Here is a 23,380-nt window from a genome sequence, read left to right on the forward strand (position 1 = left end):
CTTCAGTCTCTCGACTGTGATCAGTCCATTGGGCCATGCCAGCATTAAATTTGAGACTGTAGCATGGTGCTTTGAGTTGCTGAGATGATGAAGTTTCAGATGTAGGGAGGAAGAGTGAAGATGTCAGAATTCCTTAGTGTTGGGGTGAAAAGAAGAAAGGAAATTAATATTTATTAAGTGAGATATGCTAGACATCTGCTCGTGCTTAATTCTCACATCAGCTATTCTTACTTTTCTGACTAGAGTCAGAGAGAGCTCTTTTAAAATTAGAACACAGTGCCTTTGGCATTAAATCCATGAGGATTTGGTATCTTAGCATAGTGCCCAACTCACAAAATCTCCTTGGCTAATTCCTCTTTCTCTTCCTAACCTTTGAAAGGAGTGGAACCCCAGGACTGACCAAGGTCCTCATGAGATATCCTCCCATTTGTGGTCTTAAATACCATCAATTTGCTGACACCTCCTGGATTTATAGTTCCAGAACACATGTGTACCCTGAACTGCAAACTCGTTTTTCAGTTCTGCTCTGTTCTTTCTATAGTCTTCCTTCTCTGGGTAGATAGCACCTTCATTCTTCTAGTTGGTTGTTGATCAGGCAGAACGCTTAGAGTCATCCTTGATTCCTGTCTTTCACACATCCTTGGATCTAGTCCCTCTGCAGAAGGGTCATTTCTTCCTTGACATCTATCTGGAATCTGAACACTTCTTGCCATTCCCACCACTGTTACCAGGGTTCAAGCACCTTTCGTGCCTAGATTGTTGCAGTAACTTCCTCAATGATGTCCCACCTTCCACCCTTGCACTGTTTCACCTTTTCCCTACAGACTGCTCTTGATACTTGCTTGAAATTTTCCAGTGCTTCCTCCAAAGACAAGTTTTAAGCCTTAGCTGATGTGGTCACTTTGCCCCTGCGCCCATCCTTCAGTGTTAGCTTCACTGGTCTTCTTGCTGCCAGATATACCCTATCTCTGGGTCTTTGTACTTGCAGTTCCCTCTTCTACGGATGCTTTTCCTCCAGATAATCCACACAGCTCCTCACTCCTCCAGGTCTTTACTTAAATGTTGCCTTATCAGAGAGTCCTTCCCCTCTAGAGTAGTAGCACTTCCCTTGTTCTGCTCCGCATTGTATCTCTTCCTCTCCATCTTTCCCATCCCTTGTTTGTTTTTCTTCTTAGCACTGCTGGTCACACCTTATATCTTATGAAGTATATTGATTTACTCTGCCTTCTTCACTGGAATGTTCACTTTGTGAGGGCAGAGGCTCTGTTTGCTTCCTGCTGTGCCCCCAGGATCTGGCTTATGGTAGGGGAACACAGTAGGGGCCCAATAAGTATTTGCTGAGTGAGCAAATAATAGGTGATCAGGTAATTCAGTTTGCCTCTCTTTTTTCCCCACTAAGAGAGTTCTTCACAGAATCATGAAATTTCTCTTATCTAATAGCTGCTATCTTAATAGCGGGTTTTTATTTTTCATGCTTATGTTTGATTCCTTTGGTTTCTGATATTTATTTGGCAACTTTATTTCATACAGAAGCATTTTTTAACTGATTCAGACTTAATTTTAGATTTTCAGGCGGTAACTAATTATTCTTAAAATAAGTTATCCATGAAATAAATGGTGACCAAACCTACTTTAATAAAGACATTATTTCAGCCAAAGTAGTGAGCTCTGCCAAATGATTTTCTCCAAACATTAAATTTTTAATCCTTTTTGTTTCCTTAATTGATTCATAGAATCCTATCACTAAACTATAATCATTAAAAAAACAGAACCCAAACAGTTCTTTCAATTTTAAATCAGTTGAAGTTAAAATATGTAATATTTCATTTGGGCCTGTGGTTTTATACTAATTAAGGGTCAGTCCTCTTTGGGTGTTCTAGAAATATTTAAATATTGTTGAATTTCCCTTTTTCCCTCTAAAATACAAACTAAACAAAAAATCAATTTCTGTTCAAATCAATCTGTAGTTATGTTTGATTTAGTGTTATTCAATTCAATATGTAGTTAATAAGCCCTGGGTTATGTGTTCAGCTTTGTTTGGTTGGGAAGTGCTCGTCTTCAGGAGTTTATTGCGTTACTCTGGAGATTTATGTGCACAGCATGAAATAATCAGATCAAGAAGCCTCCTGCCTTCAGTTCAGTAGCAGAGTTATAAACAAGGTGGAGGGTCCAGTTCTAGCTGTTGGTAGTTCTGGTTGTTGGTTTGGGGAAGAAGTTAAGTATCCTGTGTCCCAGGTTTTGGGAAAATGTTGAAATTTGGACTTGAGTTATTCTGGGCAGAGAAAAATTACATTGAACAAGACACAGAAGTGAGTAGTGCATTAGGGAATAGAATTTTCTTTGGAAAAGCATAGACTTTGTGCTAGAGAATGATAAAAATAGGAAGTTGAGCTAGTTACATGAGTAGTCTACCATGTTTCTCTTAAAAATTTTTTTAACTTTTTTTTTTTTAATTCATTAAGGCAAGCCACCTTTTACCGGAGTCTATGTCAGCAGCATTATTTCTAGTTTCTTTGGACATGCCTATTTCTTTGGAATATCCAAATATTCACGAAGCTGTTGTGGCATATTTGGAACAGCTGAATTCTGAAAACTACAGTATTTATAAACGAACTGCAGAGGCTGTTTATTCAATTGAATGTACCTGTAACTTCCTGTCTGATGTTGGGAAGGAGGTAAACAGTTTTGTTAATATCTTTGAAATATTCCTTTGCTAAAATATTTGGAAAATGTAGCCTATACTTTCAAATCAATGGACGTATCATAACTGAATTGTTGGAGGCGGGGTATATTATTACTGAATGGTCATTTATCATATTAAAGTAAGGATATGATTTGTGTAAAGGTAAACGAAGATGTTATGAGACTGATGCACTGCCTACTGCATGAGGGGGCAGGTAAACGAAGACTGTAGATGGATGAATGGTGTGTATTCATGAGACCGGTGGTTTTTAAAAAGGCAGTAATTATTATCAATGTCTGAATATTTAATAGTGAGTTCCTTTTTGAAGTGATTTACTTTGTATGAACACTGTGACAATTGACATAAACACAACTATAAGGGCCATTTTAGTGCTTATCTGTAGACACACGTTTCCTTTAATATTTTATGGATTCTTAGTACTCACTCACACAAAGAGCCTGATTTTTATTAAATAAAACCATGAGCTAGATTGTTTGTAAGGTAGGATGACTAGGTGCCATGTTATAGCAATAATTATATATTGTTATTTATCCCTTTTAGAGAAACTGTTAATTAGGATGTTTAATATGTTATCAATGAAGGGGTTAGTGAGTCTTAAAATAGACACTGACTACAATAGTTGTTTACTGTTTGAAAGTACCAAAATGGGTCCTGAAGATCTTAAAAAATTAGGAGCTAAATATTTATTCCTTTTATTCCCTACAGTGGAAGCTATCTCAACCTCTAATTTTCCTTTAGTTACCCATTATTTTTTTTCTTTTTCTTTAGCCATATCTCAATGCCAATGGCTTCTTGTTTCCTCCGTGATAGAAGTGCAGATTGTCTTTAAATTGAATTATTTCTGTGGTATTCTGCATGGTCAGTTAATCATGCATGTATTGGTTGTCCTTTATGTTTGTAGAAGCAGTCAGGATGTAGAAGGGGGAAATGGATCATAAAAATACATGAGTCCTGCTCTGAGTCTACAGTTAGTAGGGAAATAGGGCTACAAACAAATAGCCACTCAATTGTAACCTTAAGCCTACTTAGAGGTGAAAAATAGAAACCTTTCTTGGGCATTTCGTGAGGAATTTTTCCTCCTGGGCTGACATTTTTAGTTTGCTTGTTGGAAAAGTGGACTTAAGCAAATATTAACAGTCTCAAGGACTCTGAATGATCTAATTTCTTTTTTTTTTTTTAATTTAAATTTTACTTAGTTAACATACAGTGCAATATTGGTTTCTGGAGTAGAATTCAGTGACTCATCACTTACATATAACAGCCAGTGCTCATCACGAAAAGTGCCCTCCTTAATACCTTTCACCCATCTGCCCCATCCCGCAGCCACCTCCATCAATCAACCCTCAGTTCTCTAGCGATAAGAGGCTCTTATGGTTTATTTTCCTGTCTCCTCCCCCAACCCCTTCCCATACGTTCATCTGTTTTCTTTCTTAATGAATGATCTAATTTCTTGAAGTTGCTTAGTTAGCTGTTGAGAATTCTTTTGTACGTGAATTTGACATTTACTGTTTCATTCTGCCCTTTTTTTAGGGAGAGAAGAATCTCTTAGAATTAGTGGAGCTGGCAGACCAAGCCTTGCGAAGCTTTTCCTATCATCAGCATTTCCCCCTAATAAAGGAAATCATCTGCATGTGTTCAAAGATGTAATATTCTCTTTCTTGATATGATTATATTATTATAGGGTGTACTGTGTATGTGTGCACTTAGAAGCAATGAAAACAGAACTGGTCTTAAATCTTGTTACTGTTTTTTAGTTAAAATTGTTTTTATATATGTCTGACTTCTAAACTATATATATAGCTGCATTAGGGCAGTCAGCTATTTTATTCAGGGGTAAACTTTAAAAATGTCATGCCTGTAATCAAAATGAATTATCCCTGGATTTTTATACATTTGTTTTTGTATCCATCCAAACTAAGTATTCAAGCATATTTGTTTATTTATCTTTAAAGTTTTAATTAATAACTTAATTGAGGGTTTTTTAATGTTTCATTGCTTCCTACCTTTTTCCTGTATGGATTTTTAGAATGCATCATGCATTGGTTAATTTATTTTGAAGACATTGAGGGTGCCTGGGTGGCTCAGTTGGTTAAGTGTCTGTCTGCCTTTGGCTGAGGTCATGATCCCAGGGTCCTGGGATTGAGCCCCACATCAGGCTCCCTGCTCAACAGGGAAGTCTGCTTTCTCACTCTCCCTCCCTCTGCTCATGCTCTCTCTCTCTCAAATAAATAAATAAAATCTTAAATAAATGTTTTGAAGACATTGGAGCAGATTCCTATTTAGAATTTAGTATCTTCATTGCTTTTGGAAAGAGTAAATTCCATGATGATAAATATTAAGTATGGGAGGGCGCCTGGGTGGCTCAGTCGTTAGGCGTCTGCCTTCGGCTCAGGTCATGATCCCAGGGTCCTGGGATCGAGCCCCACATCAGGCTCCCTGCTCCGCAGGAAGCCTGCTTGTCCCTCTCCCACTCCCCCTGCTTGTGTTCCGTCTATTGCTGTCTCTCTCTCTCTCTCTGTCAAATAAATAAATAAAAATCTTAAAAAAAAAATATTAAGTATGGGATTTTTAAATTAATTAATTTATTACCTCACATAGTTAATGTTTATGTGTGTGTGTGTTTATGTGTGGTAAGAACGTTTAAGATCTGTTCTCTTTAACAAGTATCAAGAATACAATACAGTATTATTAAGTGTAGTCATCATAGAGAACATTAGATCTCCAGAATTTGTGCATCCTGAAAACCTGAAACCTTGTACGCTTTGACCAACATCTCCACATTTCCTGTGTTCCTCAGCCCCTGGCCACCACCATTCTGCTCTCTGTTTCTATGAGTTTGACATTTTTATTTTTTTTTTTATTTTTTTATTTTTTTTTTATTTTTTTTTTTTTTAAAGATTTTATTTATTTATTTGAGAGAGAGAATGAGAGAGAGAACATGAGAGGGGGGAGGGTCAGAGGGAGAAGCAGACTCCCTGCCGAGCAGGGAGCCCGATGTGGGACTCGATCCAGGGACTCCAGGATCATGACCTGAGCCGAAGGCAGTCGCTTAACCAACTGAGCCACCCAGGCGCCCCAAGTTTGACATTTTTAGATTACACATATAAATGAGATTATGCAGTATATTTGTCTTTCTGTACCTGGTTTAGGTTAATTTAACATAATGTCCTCGTGCTTCATCTATGTTGTTACAAATGATAGGATTTCTTTCTTTTTTAAGGCTGAATAATATTACATTGTATATATATACTACATTTTTTTAATTTGTTCATCCATCCATGGACACTTGATTGTTTTCATATATAGTTACTCTTGAACAACACAGATTTGAACTTTGAAGGTCCACTTATATGAGGGTTTTTTCAATAAATATATGTGCAGTACTGTAAATGTATTTTCTCTTAGGATTTTTTAAACTTTTTTTCCCCTCTAGCTTTATTGTAAGACTACAATGTATATGTAACACTTATAAAATACAAAGTATGTGTTAATCATCTGTTTATGTTACTTGGAGGGATTCTGGTCAACAGTAGGCTATTACTAGTTACGTTTTTGGGGAGTCAAAAGTTATACATGGATTTTTAACTGCATGGAGGTCAGTGCCCCTAACCCTTGTGTTGTTCAGAGGTCAGCTGTATTGGCTAGTGTGAATAATACTGGGATGAACATGGAGTACAGATATTTCTTTGAGATATTTATTTCATTTCCTTTACATTTATAATCAGTAGTGGGATTGCTGGATCATATGGTAGGTTCTACTTTTGATTTTGAGGAAACACCATACTGTTTTCGATAATGGCTGTATCAGTTTACATTCCAAATATGGGTTTTTAAAGAATTTTTTTGTACTTTTTAAGAGAATATTTTTTTCCATTGAGACAAGTAAGTGCTTAGGTCAATTAATACTGGGTTAGTTAAGTAAGATCTCAGTTGGAGGAGTTGGAGTAGGAAGAAACCCCTTCCACTATGCTTTTCAGTCTCTTTAATAACTCACTTACCTTAGATGTCTTGGATATTTTACCTTTTTGCCAGTTGGAAATCTGCACAGGCCAGTCCATTACTTCAAGGAGAAAGTCAGAAGGTGTTTCTACGCATGTTATCTCACCCATTACTGGAAGTGAAAGTTGAAACTTACAATTGCTGTCTGGAAATTATTAAGGTGGGTTTTTTGGTTTTTGTTTTCTGTTGTTGAGAGAGCTAATAGTGGATTCTCTTATTTTATTTTATTTTTTATATAGTATTTTATTTTTTAAGTAGGCTCCATGCCCAGCATGGGGCTTGAACTCATGACCCTGAGATCAAGAGTTGCATGCTCTACTGAGCCAGCCAGTGCCTCTGGATTCTCTTATTAAAACTCTAAAATTAGTTGACATTTTGCATGAGATATAAGAATTATTACCATAGAAATAAATGACATTTATCAACTTTAAGAAATTTTTGCTATTAATTCCCTAAATAGCAAGTCTAGCAATTGAATTGCTTTATTAGAAGATTTGTTAAGAATTACCTTTGTGTTGTGTTATTTAATGATGGAAGCATTGTAAGAAAATGTTGATTTCTACCATGTATTCAGGATGCCAGGGTGGCTCAGTTGGTTAAGCATCTGCCTTCGGTTTAGGTCATGGTCTCAGGGTCCTGGGATTGAACCCCATTTCAGGCTCCCCAATCAGCGGGGAGTCTGCTTCTCCCTTTCCCTTTGCACCCCCGCCTCCCATCCTGCTCATGCTCTTTTCTCTCATATAAATAAATAAAATCTTTAAAACCAAGGAACAAAAGTCATTTCTATGCTCAGGAAAAATTTTGGGTTATTAACCTTAAATTTTATAGTGTCAGGTCTGTTTTCTTAGTAATATTTTTCTTTTGAAGAAAATATTTTTCTATCTTTTTAAGCTGTAAGATAGTTCAGCATAGAATAGTACATAAAATATTAACTATTTCAATATTAAAAAGAACATTGTACATAGGACAGTACTGAAAAATATATGTTTCTGTGTACTCTTGAAAATATACTCTTGGGATGTCTGGGTGGCTCAGTTGATTAAGCGTCTGCCTTCAGCTCAGGTCGAGATCCCAGGGTCCTGGGATCGAGTCCTGAATCAGGCTCCCTGCTCAGCGGGGAGCCTGCTTCTCCCTCTGCCGCTCCCCTGCCTATGCACGTGTGCTCTCTCTCTCTCTCTCTGACAAATAAATAGAATCTTAAAAAAAAAAGAAAATGTACTCTTGTATTTAACATTTTTGTAAATGCTAACTAGATATAACAGATGTTTACATTTTGCCACTTTAATTCTGACCCTCTTTTATTCAGAGAAATAAAAATACTAGTTATAACAAACTTCTTTCCTTTCTTTTTTCCCCTTTCTTCATCCACCAAGACAACCACTCTTACAAAGTTGGTGTTTCTCCTTCCCATCCATGTGTTTTATATAGTTTTACTATATATGTGTGTCTTTATGAATAATATATACAACTGATTCTTCTGCTTAAAAAAGTATATAATTTCATACTGTATGTATGTTTTTGCTGCCTTATGCCTTTCATTTAATAGTGGACTCCTACCAGTTCATTCTTCTTAACTGCTCTTTAGTTTGAAAGTACTTTTCATTTATTGATATAAATTTAGCTTCAGTCTACTTTTCACTGAAATAAGTTTTGCAGTATTTTTATTGATGGTCTGTAACTGATGGTACATGGGTTTGAAAATGCCATGATTTTACCTTCTTCTGGAATGATAGTTTTGCTGGATATGGAAGTATAGGTCGACTGCTATTTCCCTTAGCACTTTGTCAAGAGTGCTTCTTTCTTGTTAGGCTTCTGTCATTGTTGAGAAGTCTGCTATCAGTTAAATTATAATTTCCTTGGATTTTTTTTCCTCTAGTTGCTTTTAAGATCTTTTCCTTATCTCTGCTGTTCTCAGTTTCATTGCAGTGTGTCTTTGTGCACATTTTTTATTTGTCTTGTTTAGTACTCTTCAGCCAAAAGATTCATGTCTACCTTCATTTCTGATAATTCTCAATTACTACTATTTCTCTTATCCTTGCTGTTCTCTCCAAGTAGAACTCTTACTAGATCTGTGTTAGTCCTCCTTATTTTACCCTTTGTGTCTTTTAAATCCTCTTTCACATTTTCCATATCTTTTTTGATTTGTTTGGATGGAATTCCTCAGTGCAGTCATTCAGTACACTAGTTCTTTCCTCAGCTATTTCTAACTTGCTTTTAAAAAATGTGGTAAAATATATGTAACACAAAATTTACCACTTAGTTATTTTTAAGTATACAGGTAAGTGTCATTAAGCACATTCACATTGTTGTGCAACCATTATCATTCTCCATTTCGAGAATTTTTTATCTTCCCAAATTGAAACTCTGCCCTTTAAACAATAATTCCCCATTCTCCCTTCTCCCAGGTCCTGGTAACCATCATTCTACTTTCTGACTGAATGAGACTGTGCTGGGTATCTCATATAAGTGGAGTCATATAGTATTTGCCTTTTTGTATCTGGTTAATCTCACTTAGCATGATGTCTTCATAGTTCATATTATAGCATATATCAGAATTACATTCCTTTTTAAAGGCTGTATAATATTCTGTTGCATGTAATTATATTTGTTGACGGATCACTATCTGATGAAGGACTTTTGGCTATTGTGAACAATGCTTCTTTGAACATGGGCATACTAATATCTGAGTCCCTGCTTTTATTTCTTTTGGGTATATATATCCAGAAGTAGAATTACTGGATTGCATGGTAGTTCTATTTTTAATGTTTTTGAAGAACTGCCATGCTGTTTTCCATAGCGGCTGCATCATTTCACGTCCCCTACAGTAGTGCACAAGGGTTTCAGTTTCTCTACATGCTCCCTAATAGTTGTTATTTTCTCTTTTTTCTTTCTTTTAATAATAGCCACCCAGTCTCATTGTGATTGCATTTAATTTATTTATCAAGTTTTAAATTTCACTGATTCCATTTTTTATTATTACACTTTTTACTTTGCTTTTTTAACTTATTTGTTGTTGTTGTTGTTTTTTCCTATAATAGTCTTTCATTTTCTTCTTTTGCTTCTTTGGAAATTGTGAACATACTTTATAATTTATTTAGATTTTTCTATTATATAGAATGCTTTCATTTATTATGGCCATTGACTCTCTCAAATGTTGATTTCAGTAGGTGATGTGATTTTTGATTGTAAGGTTTTCTTTGGCAGGTGGTTTATACTTTGGGAATCTCATATTCTGTAGACATTGGTTTTATATCTGCTTCTGCCTTGTTTCCAGGGATTTGACAGAGTTGATAGGTGCTGTAGCCCGGGAGGGGCTTGTTAGGAAGATACATTTTCATTTAAGTATGTAGAAATGTTCATCAAAAGAACCAGCTGAGAGGGAAAGATAGAGGGTGGCAAGTGGCTAATTAAGAGAAGCTAGTGCCTTTGAAAATTGAAGGCATTGGGATCTAGAATATTGATGGCTAAGAGATCCATATGTGTGGGATAGTTCTTACCCTCAGAAATTTAGAATAGTGGAATAGGTTTTGATGTTCAGGTCCTTGAAGTGGACTTTAATGAATTCCTTGGAATGCCTTGCCAGCCATTATGAAGCTTTGAATTTTATTCTAAGTACAGTGAGAAGCTATGAATGATTTTAGGCAGGGAAGTGATTTGATCTGTTTACCTTTTTAAAAAGATCATTCTTCCTATTGTGTGGGGAATTGATTGTCAGGGGTCAGGAGTGGAAGCCAAAAGACCAATTCCACTCTAGTAGCCCCTGTGAGATATGATCATGTGGTGGAGATGAAGGAGAAAAATGAATTCAGGATGTATTATGGACGTAGAGCTGGTTGGTCTGCTGATAATGGGAATAGGATATAGAAAGTGGTCAAAGAGGAATTCTGGAGTTTGGGATTTAGTAGTTGGATTGATGGTGGTGTCCTAAGTATCAGATTGTGGGTTGAATAGAACTGTTTTGAACCAGTCGGATGATCTGGTGAGAGACTGGGGGAGAGAAGGCCATTTAGGGTCTAACGGGTTAGAAGTTGGGCACGGAAGGAGCCAGCACCAGAAATAGAAGTGTCTGAGGTGAAAGGGGAGCATGCTTTCCTGGGCAGAGTCAGATGACAACAGAAGTGAGCCCATTGGGTTTGGTGTCAGGGGGGTTGACAGGAGGCCTCTAGGGGGTGGTGGGGCCTGACATCCTACCAGTGTGGGTGGAGGAGAATCTGGGAGTGAGCACATCGAGACTGAGGACTTGTGCTGTGATGCAGAGCTGGAAGATAGGCTGTGAGCAGCAGGGACCCCTTAGAGTGTGTCAGAGGAGTACTCCTCCTCTGAAGAAGAAGTAGTGAAGGTGCTGGAGGAGAAGACAGTTGCAGGAACTAATAGGTGTTAGGAGGAGACCTAGGATGCAGTTTAGCAGGTAGGACTGGTCTTTGACAGCATTTGTAGTGTTTTTTTGTGTTGTGAAAAGACCAATATAGGTAAGTTGATATATTTAGTGATGAGAAAGAAAGGTGTTTCATTAAGGATTAGGTATTATTCCCATTATATGGATTAGTGAACTGAAGGTCAGAGAGTTCAAGGTTGTTTTTTTTTTTTTTAAGATTTTATTTATTTATTTATTTATTTATTTATTTATTTATTTATTTATTTACAGAGAGAGAGAGAGAGAGAGTGTGCACTCAAGCTGGGGGAGGGGCAGAGGGGGAGAGAGAGAGAGAATCTCAAGCAGACTCCACAGTGGGCACAGAGACTGCTGCAGGGCTCAGTCTCACGCCCCTGAGATCATGACCTCAGCCGAAATTAAGAATCGATTGCTTAACTGACTGAGCCACCCAAGTGCCCCGAGTTTAAGGATTTTGAGGAAGTAACTTTTTTTTTAAAGATTTTATTTATTATGTATTTGGGGTGGGGGAGATAGAGTGTGCGAGCAAGTGAAGGGAAAGGAGAAAGAGAATCCCAAGCAGACTCTCCACTGAGCGGGGAGCCCGACGCTGGCCTCAGTCTCATGACCCCGAGATCATGACCTGAGTTGAAACCAGGAGTGGACACTCAACCGACTGCACCACCCAGGCGTCCCAAGTGACAGAGCTTTTATTAAACCATAGGCCAACGCTATGCTCTTTCGAAAGCTTAGAATATAAAGTTATTGTCTAGCATGAAGTTAAAATCTAAAGAGAAAAAAATATGTGTGTGTGTATGTATGTGTGTGTGTGTGTAACTTTTTGACCTCTGATTTACTGCTTGTGGTTAGGAAGTAGTATTTTACAGGGTGAATAAAATTCCATTTCTGAGAGTCATTGTTGATTTTATTTTTATATTTTATATTGTATTTAAATTCTGCTAATATTTCAGGTAGCTTTTACCCCCTTCTTAAGCAGTCTCTAAGAAAATACTGTCCTCTAGCTCAAATTGAGAAAAGAATTTATGATGAGTTTGAGAGACGGCATGGAGTCAGTACTTTATTCAGGTGCAGAGCTGTATTGATGATAAATATCCTGCAGATATATTGTCCTTCCCTTCCTGCAAAACTTCAAGTCTATTTTCATTTGAATTTTGTTTTTCTTTCTCAAACCTCAGTGAGCAAAATGCAAACACCCTAGGATAAGTTTATTATTAATTTTTTAATAATAAAAAATTATGAACAACTTCACGAGATTATGATTGTCTCAGAAGTTTGGTTATTTAATTTATCAAAACTCTTCTTGTTGGCAGAAAGTAACATAACATATATCCTAACATATATCATGTAACATGCCTCACAAGGCAAGAGAAATTTTTTTCATCCTCTATCAGGTAAAAGAAAAGTTTCAGCAAAGTGAAAAAAATTAGAATTAAATTGTAAACAGAAGAAAGAGGAATCCTTTGGAAAAATTAGTGTCACTAATTTTTAAAAACTATTTTACAGGAATGCTTAGGTGTCCATAATGTCACTAAACCTGTGTCTTCACTTTGTAATGGAATTCATTTTCTACTTCACCCGAAAGTTTTGTATGAAATCTCTGCATTTGGCATTCAAGAGCCCAAAAATGAGGTATGGCATAAGAGTAAATGCAAAAGACAAGTGTACTTATTAGATACTCAGTTAAATCAAGATCCTATTCTACTATAACTAGATAGTATAATGAGAAGTTGAAAAGAAACTTGCTTTTGATTTATGGGTTCAGTTGAGATGTTATTTACATAAAAAGAAATGTTAAGGAAAACGTGAGAATCAAGGTAAAGCACATACTTGTTCTCAGAGAATTCAGAGGAAGCTCTTATGTTTTTCATGTGAGATATGAACTCTATGGCATTATAGCCAGCAGGTTATTTCATCGGGGAGATTTTTATTTAATGCAAACATATACCTTAAAGATTAAAAAAAAAAGGAAATCATTAGGGAGGAAGGCTGAGAACAGAATGTAAGATGAAGCTATGGAATATGAGCATTTGAAGGAAGAGATGTTAATTAGAGCACCTTTCCAGATTTGACACAATGTTAGAGGTGCACACGGGTGACTTTAGTGGGAGCCTCACTTTGCCGCGTCACGTGATGCGTGTTGTTGAACAGGTGAATGCTGCTGCCAAGGCCATCCTGCTGTATCTGCTGCAGGGACGATTGATGATGACAGCGGTGACCTGGAACAAGTTTATTGAGTCTCTCTGTCCTGTCATTCCAGTGCTGCAGGTACTGTGGGCGAGTCCCCGTTTCCTATACCTTTTATCTCGGGCGAGTGTGATTGATTGAAACGTGTGCAGACAGCAGAACTGTCCTGTGAAAGAAATGAGGAGATGCCGTGAAGGCTCTGTGGGGAAGGGGGCAGGGAGTGGGTGGCTGTCTTGTTTCTGGAAGAAGGTTAAACCAGGAGAGCTAATTTGTCTGTGTGCACTTTATGGATCTGGGTGGGAGGTTAAGAAGAGGGGTGCAGGCATTTGGCACTGACTGTGAAAAATAGAACTCAGCCTTATATAAAGGCTTTTAGGCAAAGCTAACAGTGCTTTTTAAGCAGATGTTACATAACTAAACTTGCCTGTGAATTGCATCCATGTATGTATGTGATCAGAGTGTTACTTTGATTAACAGGTTCTGGGAAACAGGTGTTTCCAGCAGTGATTCTGGGCACTGAGGAAGAGTGAGGGGCGTTCAGGGCACTCCCCCGCCTCCACCTGTCATGTGGGCACAGGTCTGAAGATCTGGGAAGCACCTCATCTAGGGGAGGTGCCACTACCAGAATCTTGGAAAATAGAAAAATCAGCAAGTGTCAAGAGAGTTGGCATATTTTCCTGAAGTTGTCCAATATTGTTTTTTAAATACAACTTTACATAGGCTTCTTACCTCACATAGGTTATTTTGACAAGTGACTATTCACCTGAGTTGAAAGAAATTTAGGAGTTGCTTGACAGGCTAATACAATTCTTATTTTCAAGTTAAAAGGTTCAGCAATATGTATAAAACCAAGAGTAATTTCTCTTTTTCTGCAATCTGTTAGGGCTATGCTGACACAGAAGATCCTTTGGGTAACTCCATTCTCCTCCTGAGCAAAGAGAGTCCTGAGGCAGGCGAAGGGGCTCTCCCTTGTACCACCCGACTGAAGTCCATGCTGCGGCTCCTGCTCGTCAGAAAGCCGTCGTAAGTGTAGCACGATCTTCTGCGTGTACAGGATTAGTGGGAGCATTCCAAGAAACTAGAGTAATTCTACCATTCCCAAGTACGGTAGAACTAGAGAAGGTAAAGGGAAGTGACTCTCCATTGTTAGGCAGAGAGAGGAGACCAGTGTGTGAAACTAAACAGACATGAGGATGGACCTTTGGGTGCCTTCCTGAAACCTTCACTGGCGGCCAGCCTCGCTGTCAGATCAGCGTGCGTTCTGGCGCTGCTGTTCTGAGTGCTGCGGGCGGGTTCGAGAGCCACGGGGATGAATAGATTGGAAATAGCCTCCTCTTCTAAACATTCGTCCTGAAAATCAAGTGTTCATAAAAGTGTGGTGGACCAGTTGACCATATACCAGAGTAAGTAGGCATTTTAATCTTGCTTAGTTTGTCCTCTTATTTGGGAAACTGGAAAAGTGTTCTTTTCCCCACCACTAGTATAAGTGTCATTTAAACTAAAAGAAAAAAATACATTGCCTTCTTTCCCTCTCTGTCAGTGCGACGTGGATCTTCTCTATAGCTCTCTTTAGGTAACGGTGGTTAGATTTTCCCTCACTGAGAAGAGAAAAAAGCTTAGAGTCATGATGGATAAGCAGTGATGAAGGGCAAGAGTCGGTTGCAAAGGCTAGGAGGATCAGACGTCCTTTTGACAATGAATAACTTTGCTTTACTCAAACCTTATATCAGGATAATATAGTGGCTTATTTATAAACACACGGTCAGACTGAAAAATAAGGAAGTAGGTGGAAATAATCTAAAACATTAAGAGAATGGAGGGAGGAAGATCAAGAAAAGAGACTACAATCATAGCATAGAGAGTAAAGTTACCTGGAGAGTAAAGTGATACAGGAAGCAGGGGCAGATGGAGTTAAAATGTCTGTTCTCCTCAGGAGTTGGTCTCCATACGACTGGGCAGTGTCTTTATTAATGTGCTAGGGTAGTATTCTTCACCCCCGGACTTGGCGATGTAACACAATAGAAGTTTATTTCCTGTTCACCTTTGGGGGCCCACAGTCTCCACGTAAACAAAGACATACTCATCAGGCAGGACATTCCAAGGGCTTAGAGATCCCCTCCCAGGAGTCCAGGGCAAGGCCAGAGCACTTTTCCAGTAAGGTAATTTTCTATCACACAGATCTTACAATAGTTTGAATTACATATTTGTTCTCATCTGAGTCATTCTATCCCCACCAGACCATAAACTCTATGTAGGCAAGAACCCTGTCCATTGCTGATCTTTATGTCCTTAGAACTTCATAAAGTACCTTGGACATAAATATGCTCAAAACATATTTGTTGAAGGAAATAAGTGGTGAGAATAACTGGACTTGTTTCCCCATGCTAAACCTAAAAAAAGGCTAAATTTGTATACTAGAGGAGATGCATAAGTATATGCTTTATATATTCCACTCTGGCCTTCTTGCTGGGGCTGACAGCCCCAGAGTTTAATATAGATGGCCTTGGCTTGGAATGAAAGGAGCAAAGGAAGAGCTTTCTGTAGGTGTCTTGCTATTTTAACAGCAGATGGTAGAGGGAGAAAGTTTGTCTGACTTCTCACACCATCTTGGGGTAAATATCAGTACTCTGAAGATGATATCTATTAATAAAATCACTGTAAATTTCTGGTAGATTTGGGAAGTACTTATTGGATGTTAACTATGTGTCTAAGAGCCGTGGTAGGCTGTAGGAAATTAATAGCACTCAACGTGGGCACAGCGACACCCATATGGAATTGGGCATGTAATTGGGAGGAGAAATGTTACCAGTTATACTTTATTATTAATTGTAGTAAAGCAAGATCAGTGGTATGCCACAGGGACTTCAGGGTGACAGGACCACACACAGCAAGGTGACCTAGCCTTGGCTGTGGTAGGGAGGGCTCCCTGAGTCATCTTATAAGTGATACTTAAAACCTGGAACTTGGGTTATCACTTCAGATTTTCCCAGTTTTTATGTAGTTCAAGGACCTGTCAGAGTAGTGATAGATACCTGGTTGTCTCACTGTCTCCCAGCTCCATGCCCTTTGCACTTGATTTTCATTTTTCCATTTCATTGTCTAATGGCATGCAATATTTAATCTTTTCTTGAAATCTCCCACCTTCTACTCAACTGACCTTAATCCTAATCCATTCCAGATAAAATAGAATTTTGATGGTAATCACAAATATTTGCATTTTCTTATTTGGGAAGGATCTGTTTGACTCCTAATATAAGAACATTTTCATACATTGTTGTGACATCACATTTTAGTTATTAATGTGATTACTCTCCTGGAGGTTTGACCTAATGTTTATATTCTGTTCATGAGTCTGTGATAATTTTTGATTTTGAGCTAGATCATTAGACTTCAAGTCAGGGGTTATGGATGTAATTTCCAGATTTTACTAATTTATTGCCATTGACTGTGATACTGACCATGGACTGTGAAGTCTCAGTGAGTCTGTCTCTTCATTTGTAACTTGATTATTCTTTATTTCTGATATTTATTTATAAATATAAAATTGAAAGAATAATTGTAGTTGTACACTATTTTAATAGAAAAATAAAGTACCTTTGTTAGTAATGTCAGTATAAACATGGCAAATTATTGTGTTGATATACAATAATGCTTTGTGATTATAGGCTTTTACAGTATAGACATTGTATATTACAAAATGTTGACTGAAACACTTTGTTTCTTTAGGGTCCGTTCACTAGCATTAAAGCTTTTAGCGTGTCATCTCACAAGGGAAGAAGGGGCTGACAGGAAGCGCCCTTCAATAGATGCCAGAGTTATCTCCAGAGTTACTAATTTATTTATCGTGAAAAAACCTATTGAACTCAAATTGGATGACAGAAGAGAACTGATTATTAAGGTGACTATAACTATTGGGTTTATTATTTCATGGCTACTTGATACATTTGTATATCACATATTTTATGTTACATTCTTTAGTTTGTGTGTGCATCTGAGAGGAGAAGTACTAGCTAGCTTCAAGTGTGGTTATTCGTGGCTAGTTTGAAATTGTGTTCTGGCCTTGTCTGGCTTCTGGATACATTTATTTATTGAGTAAATATTTCTTGGGTGCCTGCTGTATGCCAGGCATTATATCCCTTTCATTTAATATATACACTGGAAATGCAAATTAATTTGAATAGCATCTTAAATACAATATAAGGTTAATGTAGTGGAAAGAAATTCTGTGGTGACTCTTAAAAACAAATATTACTGACATAAAAACTATTGGAAGTTCTTCTTGTTCTTATGTTGGAAACAGCCTATAAGGGAAAAGGAGAAAGTTCCTATGATACAAGTTATCAGCCTCTTCGTTATGAGAGGCAAAAAATAATATAGATGTCAAAGGTGGTTTCTCTTAAGTGTTACAGTGGTTCTGGGATTTTGTTGTTAATCTCTTTCCTAAATCTTTGGCTTCTTATATACCTCCAGAGACATATCATCCATTTTCCTATCTTTACCCAGATCATCCTGGACCAGTGCAGGATTAGATAAAGAAAAGCTGTTCGTTATCTTCATTGATTCATTCCTATTCTTTATAGCTTCTCTTGTGACTTCAAGGGTACAGTCTGTCAGTTTTTTTTTTTTTTTTTTAAAGATTTTATTTATTTATTTGACAGAGAGAGACACAGCGAGAGAGGGAACACAAGCAGGGGGAGTGGGAGAGGGAGAAGCAGGCTCCCCGCAGAGCAGGGAGCCCGACGCGGGACTCGATCCCAGGACCCTGGGATCATGACCTGAGCTGAAGGCAGTCGCTTAACCAACTGAGCCACCCAGGCGCCCCCAGTATGTCAGTTTTTATTGAAGTTTAGACCAACCCCCCCAAAGCCTGTGATGGTATTGTACAGCCCCAGATAATACGATGGATTTTAAAAATGTTCTTCTAATCTAAGTGTTCAGGGCCATGTGACAAGTCCCAGCAGGAGGATTGGAGAACCTTCCCCTGACTACAGGTTTCGTCCTCCTGGGGACTCCCTGAGTACTGACCACTGGTAGTTGTTCCTGTGCCCTGTGAGTGATGTGGAGGAAGGTGGGGAGGAGGGGTTCTAGCACTGTCTTTGCAAGTCCATGTTAGGGCCAGAAGATAGCAGTGCGGGGGGAGGGGGAGGAGTGCTGTCTTTGTCCTTTTCCTCTCCCCCTTCACTTTTGGGTTTGCCATCTCAGACCCTGTCCTGGCATGAAGTGACAGTTAGGGACTGGTATTGGGAGTGGCTGTGTTGGAGTGCTGGGCAGCAAGTCCTAGTAGAGAGCCATGTGCTTCTAAGAGGGGAGAAAGGCAGAGGGCCAGGGAATTCTAGCTGTTGGCTTCTGGGAGCCGTGGAGAAATACGGAGTCACATGTCTGGGGTCACTATTCTTAGGTTACTACCTGTAGAGATGTTAGGTAGCTTGGTTTTCTGTGAAGTTCTTAAGGTGCTTAATGGGTTATGAATTACTTCCTGGCACAAATATAATCTTAAAAAGAAAGGCTTATTTGACATGATGGCTCTTTGTTTTAGATCCTAAGTTTTCCCTGACATAGCACATCATTGCTACAAATTTACACATAAATATATCACTTAAGTAAGTGGACTTTGGAGCTTTTGTTCTTATGATATGAATTATGTAATTTTATTGCACAATTGGAAGTAGATGAAAACAATTTTTTTTTTTTTTCTGGTTTTCAGTTGGAGACTGTTGAAAAGGTATATGAAATCTTTACCTCAGATGATATCGATCTTGTTTTGAGAAAGTCAGCTGCAGAACAGTTAGCTGTGATTATGCAAGGTAATGTCTTTTAAGGAAAATGATTTCTGTAGTGCTGGTAATTGAATTTTAGATAGCTATTTGCAGTGGTATCAGGAGTTGCAAACTGCAGTTTTGGGGGCCAGATACAGGCTATGGTCTGTTTTTTTTTGTTTTTTTTTATAGCCCTTAAAAATGGTTTTAACATTTTTATTAAAATTTTTTTTTTTTTTAATATTTTACTTATTTATTTGACAGAGAGAGACACAGTGAGAGAAGGAACACAAGCAGGGGGAGTGGGAGAGGGAGAGGCAGGCTTCCTGCTGAGCAGGGAGCCCGATGTGGGGCTCGATCCCACGACCTGAGCCGAAGGCAAACGCCTAACGACTGAGCCACCCAGGCACCCCTATTTTTTAAAAAATTTTAAAAAAGATTTTATTGATTTGAGAGAGAGAGACAGAGCACAAGCAGGGAGAGGGGCAGAGGGAGAGGCAGAAGTAGGCTCCCCACTGAGCAGGGAGCCCAATATGGGACTGGATCCCAGGACCCCTGGATCATGACCTCCGCCAAAGGCAGATGCTTAACGGACCGAGCCACTCAGGTGCCCTGGTTTTAACATTTTTAAAGAGTTATTAAGAAAAAGAAACAAAGAATATGTGACAAAGACGATTTGTGACCCGCAAAATCTACCATATTTTCTTTTTTTTTTTTTTTTAAAGATTTTATTTATTTATTTGTGTGAGAGAGAATGAGAGGGGGGAGTGTCAGAGGGAGAAGCAGACTCCCTGCCGAGCAGGGAGCCCGATGCGGGACTCGATCCCGGGACTCCAGGATCATGACCTGAGCTGAAGGCAGTCGCTTAACCAACTGAGCCACCCAGGCGCCCTACCATATTTTCTATCTAGTTCTTTTCAGAAAAAGTATGCTGACCCCTAGTCGAGATTACCATTATTTAACCTGTAGAATGTCATTTGATAGAATTATCTTCCTTCTAAAATATTTATAAAATTTTAATAGTGAACTGGATGTTCCTTTCTCAATTTATGTAGTACATGATTTTTTCAGTTTGTTCCATCTTGGGTAAGAAATCAATCAAATAGTACTCTGTAGGTAGATAAAATAAAAATAGTGCATTGTAACTTTGTATTTTCTTTAAAGGTTTATTTTAAAAAAACAACTAGTAAAATACATTGCTAACTTTATTTGTAGTGTTGTTATTCCACAGGCTTCCATTCTTTGTGTTAGTTTTTTATTTTTCCCTGTATGTGATGTATATCATTTATCTTTAATATTTGAGAGAAATGATAATTTTGCACTTACATAAAAAGATTCTAACCTGGAACATGGGATGTACTTAATGTTCCTGCCCTGACGTTAGTGAAAACTGGGATGAGAAGAGTAATTTGAAAAAGCATACCCAACATATTTGTGGCTTTAATAATGGTACAGACTACAGAAAATAAGGCTCTAGAAAATGTGGACAGCCTTGGCTAAGAAAATCATAAAACTCTTTTAGAGAGTATTCTTCCAGTATTCTTAATTACAAAAATAAAGCTTATAATTTTGGTATACACTGTTGGCGGGTAGTGGAAACTTTTTTTTTTAAAGTGGCAGCCAAAGGTAGTTCTAGTCATAGCTACTAATTCAATATCAATATGTGTATTTGTGTGTTTTTCTCATTGTATATATGCATATTCTCAATGAGAGTTATAGGACAACAAGTTAAGAAAATTTGTCTGCGAGATGTTAAATACTTATAACTAATCTATAAGCAGCTAGAGATTTTGTTGCTAGTGATATCAGTAGTGTGTGTGTGTGTGTGTGTGTGTGTACGTATGTCTAACTATATTCCGGCTGCACCAAGAGAATACCACAGACTGGGTAGCTTACGAACAGTGCAAATTTATTTCTCATGGTTCTGGAGGTTGGAAGTCCAAGATCAGGGTGCCCACAGGTTCAGTGTCTGGTGAGAGCCAGTTTCCTGGTGCAGAGACAGCTGTCTTTCCCTGTGTCCTCAGAGGGAGGAGAGGCCTCATTCGCAAGGGCACTAATCCCCTGCTTCAGGGCTCCACTGTCGTGACCTAATCGCCTCCCAAAGGCCCCACCTCCTCATATCATCTCACTGGAGAGTAGGTTTCAGCAAATTAATTTTGGGGGAACATAAACAGCCCATAGCAGTGAATACACACACACACACACACACACAGTCACGTATATATGCTTATTTAAAAAGCTCATATTTTTCAAATGTAGTGTATGTTATAATCCCTTACCTTTTATATTTGCTATTGACAGTTTTGAGGTTAGAAATCTAAATTTTATTTATTTATTTATTTGGTAAGCTCAGCACCCAGTGTGGGGCTCGAACTCATGACCCTGAGATCAAGAGTCATGTGCTCTACTGGCTAAGCCAGCCAGGCAACCCTGAAATCTGAGTTTTTATTAGCAGAAAAGTGACCATGTTGCAAGCTATTAACATTACTTATAGATAATTCTAAACATTTTGAGGTGATGGATTTGGAAAAGAGAAGAATTGTCAATGAAACAATATAAAGAAATTAACTTGTCATGTACAAATAATTCATTTGTATACTTAAAATTCTAGTAGTTTTCAGGGTCTGAACTATTTGATTTAATTATTCTTTTTTAATAGCTTTTGAATTTTACATTGTAGAAATAAGTAAGATGTGCTTGTTACCTAAAAGTTTTCAAATAGTTCAGATGTGTAAAGTAAAAGTTTAAAGTTTCCTCTTCTAATTTCAACACCAGGTGTAACTATTTTTAACGGTTTGAGTTGTGGATACCTGCTCTGTATTTTTTTTTTTCAAAGATTTTATTTATTTATTTGAGAGTGAGAATGAGAAAGAGAGAGCACGAGACAGGGGAGGGTCAGAGGGAGAAGCAGACTCCCCACTGAGCAGGGAGACTGACGCGGGACTCGATCCCGGGACTCCAGGATCATGACCTGAGCCGAAGGCAGTCGCTTAACCAACTGAGCCACCCAGGCGCCCACCTGCTCTGTATTTTTAAAACTACAAAAATATTCTTTAACTCTTAGTGACTTCTTCTTTTTTGTCTACAGATATTAAAATGCATGCTGTGGTGAAAAAGTTACACTTAATTGACAAGATAATTGAGTATTTAAATGAATGTGTAGGTCAGGATGGTGAGGTAAGACTAACAGTATATCTAGACATATTTTTACAGATTGGTATTTTTATTATTCAGATCTGAAACTAAATTCAGCTGAATTTGGGTAAGTACTTGGAGATTAAATCCTGATTAACACTGAGTACCTTGTTTGTTTATTTATTTATATATTTATTTTTAAGATTTTATTTATTTGGCACTGAGAGAGAGAACACAAGCAGGGGGAGCAGGAGAGGGAGAAAGAGGCTCCACGCTGAGCAGGGAGCCCGATGTGGGACTCAATCCCAGGACCTGGGATCATGACCTGAGCTGAAGGCAGACGCCTAGCTGACAGAGCCACCCAAGAGCTCCCTTTTTTTTTAATTTCTAAGAGGCGGGGGGTTTCCCTAAAGGAAAACTAAAGTTTTTTGGGATGTGTAAGCAGAAGTATATACAAAGCTTATTTTCAGTGGAAAATAATTCTTAATATTTATTTGCATTTTTGTTTTACACAGTTTTGATGAAAAAGCATAAAATTTAGAATAAGTTAATATTAGAGTATATTTTATCTTGCCTTAGAAGTGATGATAGTAAAATACCTGTGTTTTCCCTTCTGGCCAGGTCATAGAATGTTTGATTCAGCCATGCCTCACGCTCTTGAGGAAAGTTCTGTGTGCCGACCCGGTCATGCGCGTGGCCCTCTCACAGCAGTCTTCTCTTTTGACCCTGTTATTCAGAGGTGAATAAAATAAAGTCTGCTAATAATGGGATCAGTCTTAAGCTTTAAGTGTTATGCTTTAACTGTAGGTCACATTTACTTTCTGTTTTACTAACAGAATAACAAAGTTTTTTAGTGAATGTGCTGCTGAGAATATCTGTTGCAATGGAAAGTGTTTCTTTTGTGGAAATTTCCTTGTAATCCTGTTACTGAGGAGACCTCAGAGCTGAGAAAGGCTGAAGCCTCTGATTGGTCTTAGCACATGGATGTGGCTTTCATCTGGTGCTCAGTTAACCTGTTATCTATAAAGAGAGCAGGCTGCAGCTGCTGTCATTATGGCCTTCTCGCCCATATCTGTTTCCACAGTCTTGGTTTGCTTGTGCCTTTACATCCTGACCTGTGGTGTGGTATCTGATTATGTCATTAAACTGACAGTAAGAGTGTACATCCTGTCTGTGTGGAATGGGAACTAGACCATCCTGAATGACTCT

The 23,380-nt window shown here is 38.1% G+C and overlaps 1 protein-coding gene across 4 annotated transcripts in view; it reads left to right on the forward strand.

Moving 5' to 3' along the window:
* Positions 1 to 23,380, forward strand: part of RTTN (rotatin) — a 155,201-nt gene that overhangs the window by 29,234 nt on the left and 102,587 nt on the right. For all 4 annotated transcript variants that reach the window (XM_045886566.3, XM_045886567.3, XM_064577749.1 and 1 more), the window contains 10 exons: positions 2,463 to 2,675; positions 4,235 to 4,347; positions 6,737 to 6,863; positions 12,600 to 12,725; positions 13,245 to 13,361; positions 14,164 to 14,303; positions 17,007 to 17,178; positions 18,985 to 19,084; positions 22,125 to 22,213; positions 22,793 to 22,910. In XM_045886566.3, the coding sequence (XP_045742522.1) occupies positions 2,463 to 2,675; positions 4,235 to 4,347; positions 6,737 to 6,863; positions 12,600 to 12,725; positions 13,245 to 13,361; positions 14,164 to 14,303; positions 17,007 to 17,178; positions 18,985 to 19,084; positions 22,125 to 22,213; positions 22,793 to 22,910 (1,315 nt within the window). The remainder of the gene's footprint in view (positions 1 to 2,462; positions 2,676 to 4,234; positions 4,348 to 6,736; positions 6,864 to 12,599; positions 12,726 to 13,244; positions 13,362 to 14,163; positions 14,304 to 17,006; positions 17,179 to 18,984; positions 19,085 to 22,124; positions 22,214 to 22,792; positions 22,911 to 23,380) is intronic.

The sequence above is a fragment of the Mirounga angustirostris genome, unplaced genomic scaffold (genome assembly GCF_029215605.1).
Source record: "Mirounga angustirostris isolate CCGP_5_RB_7025 unplaced genomic scaffold, mMirAng1.0.hap1 SCAF_14, whole genome shotgun sequence".
Classification (NCBI taxonomy): Eukaryota; Metazoa; Chordata; class Mammalia; order Carnivora; family Phocidae; genus Mirounga; species Mirounga angustirostris.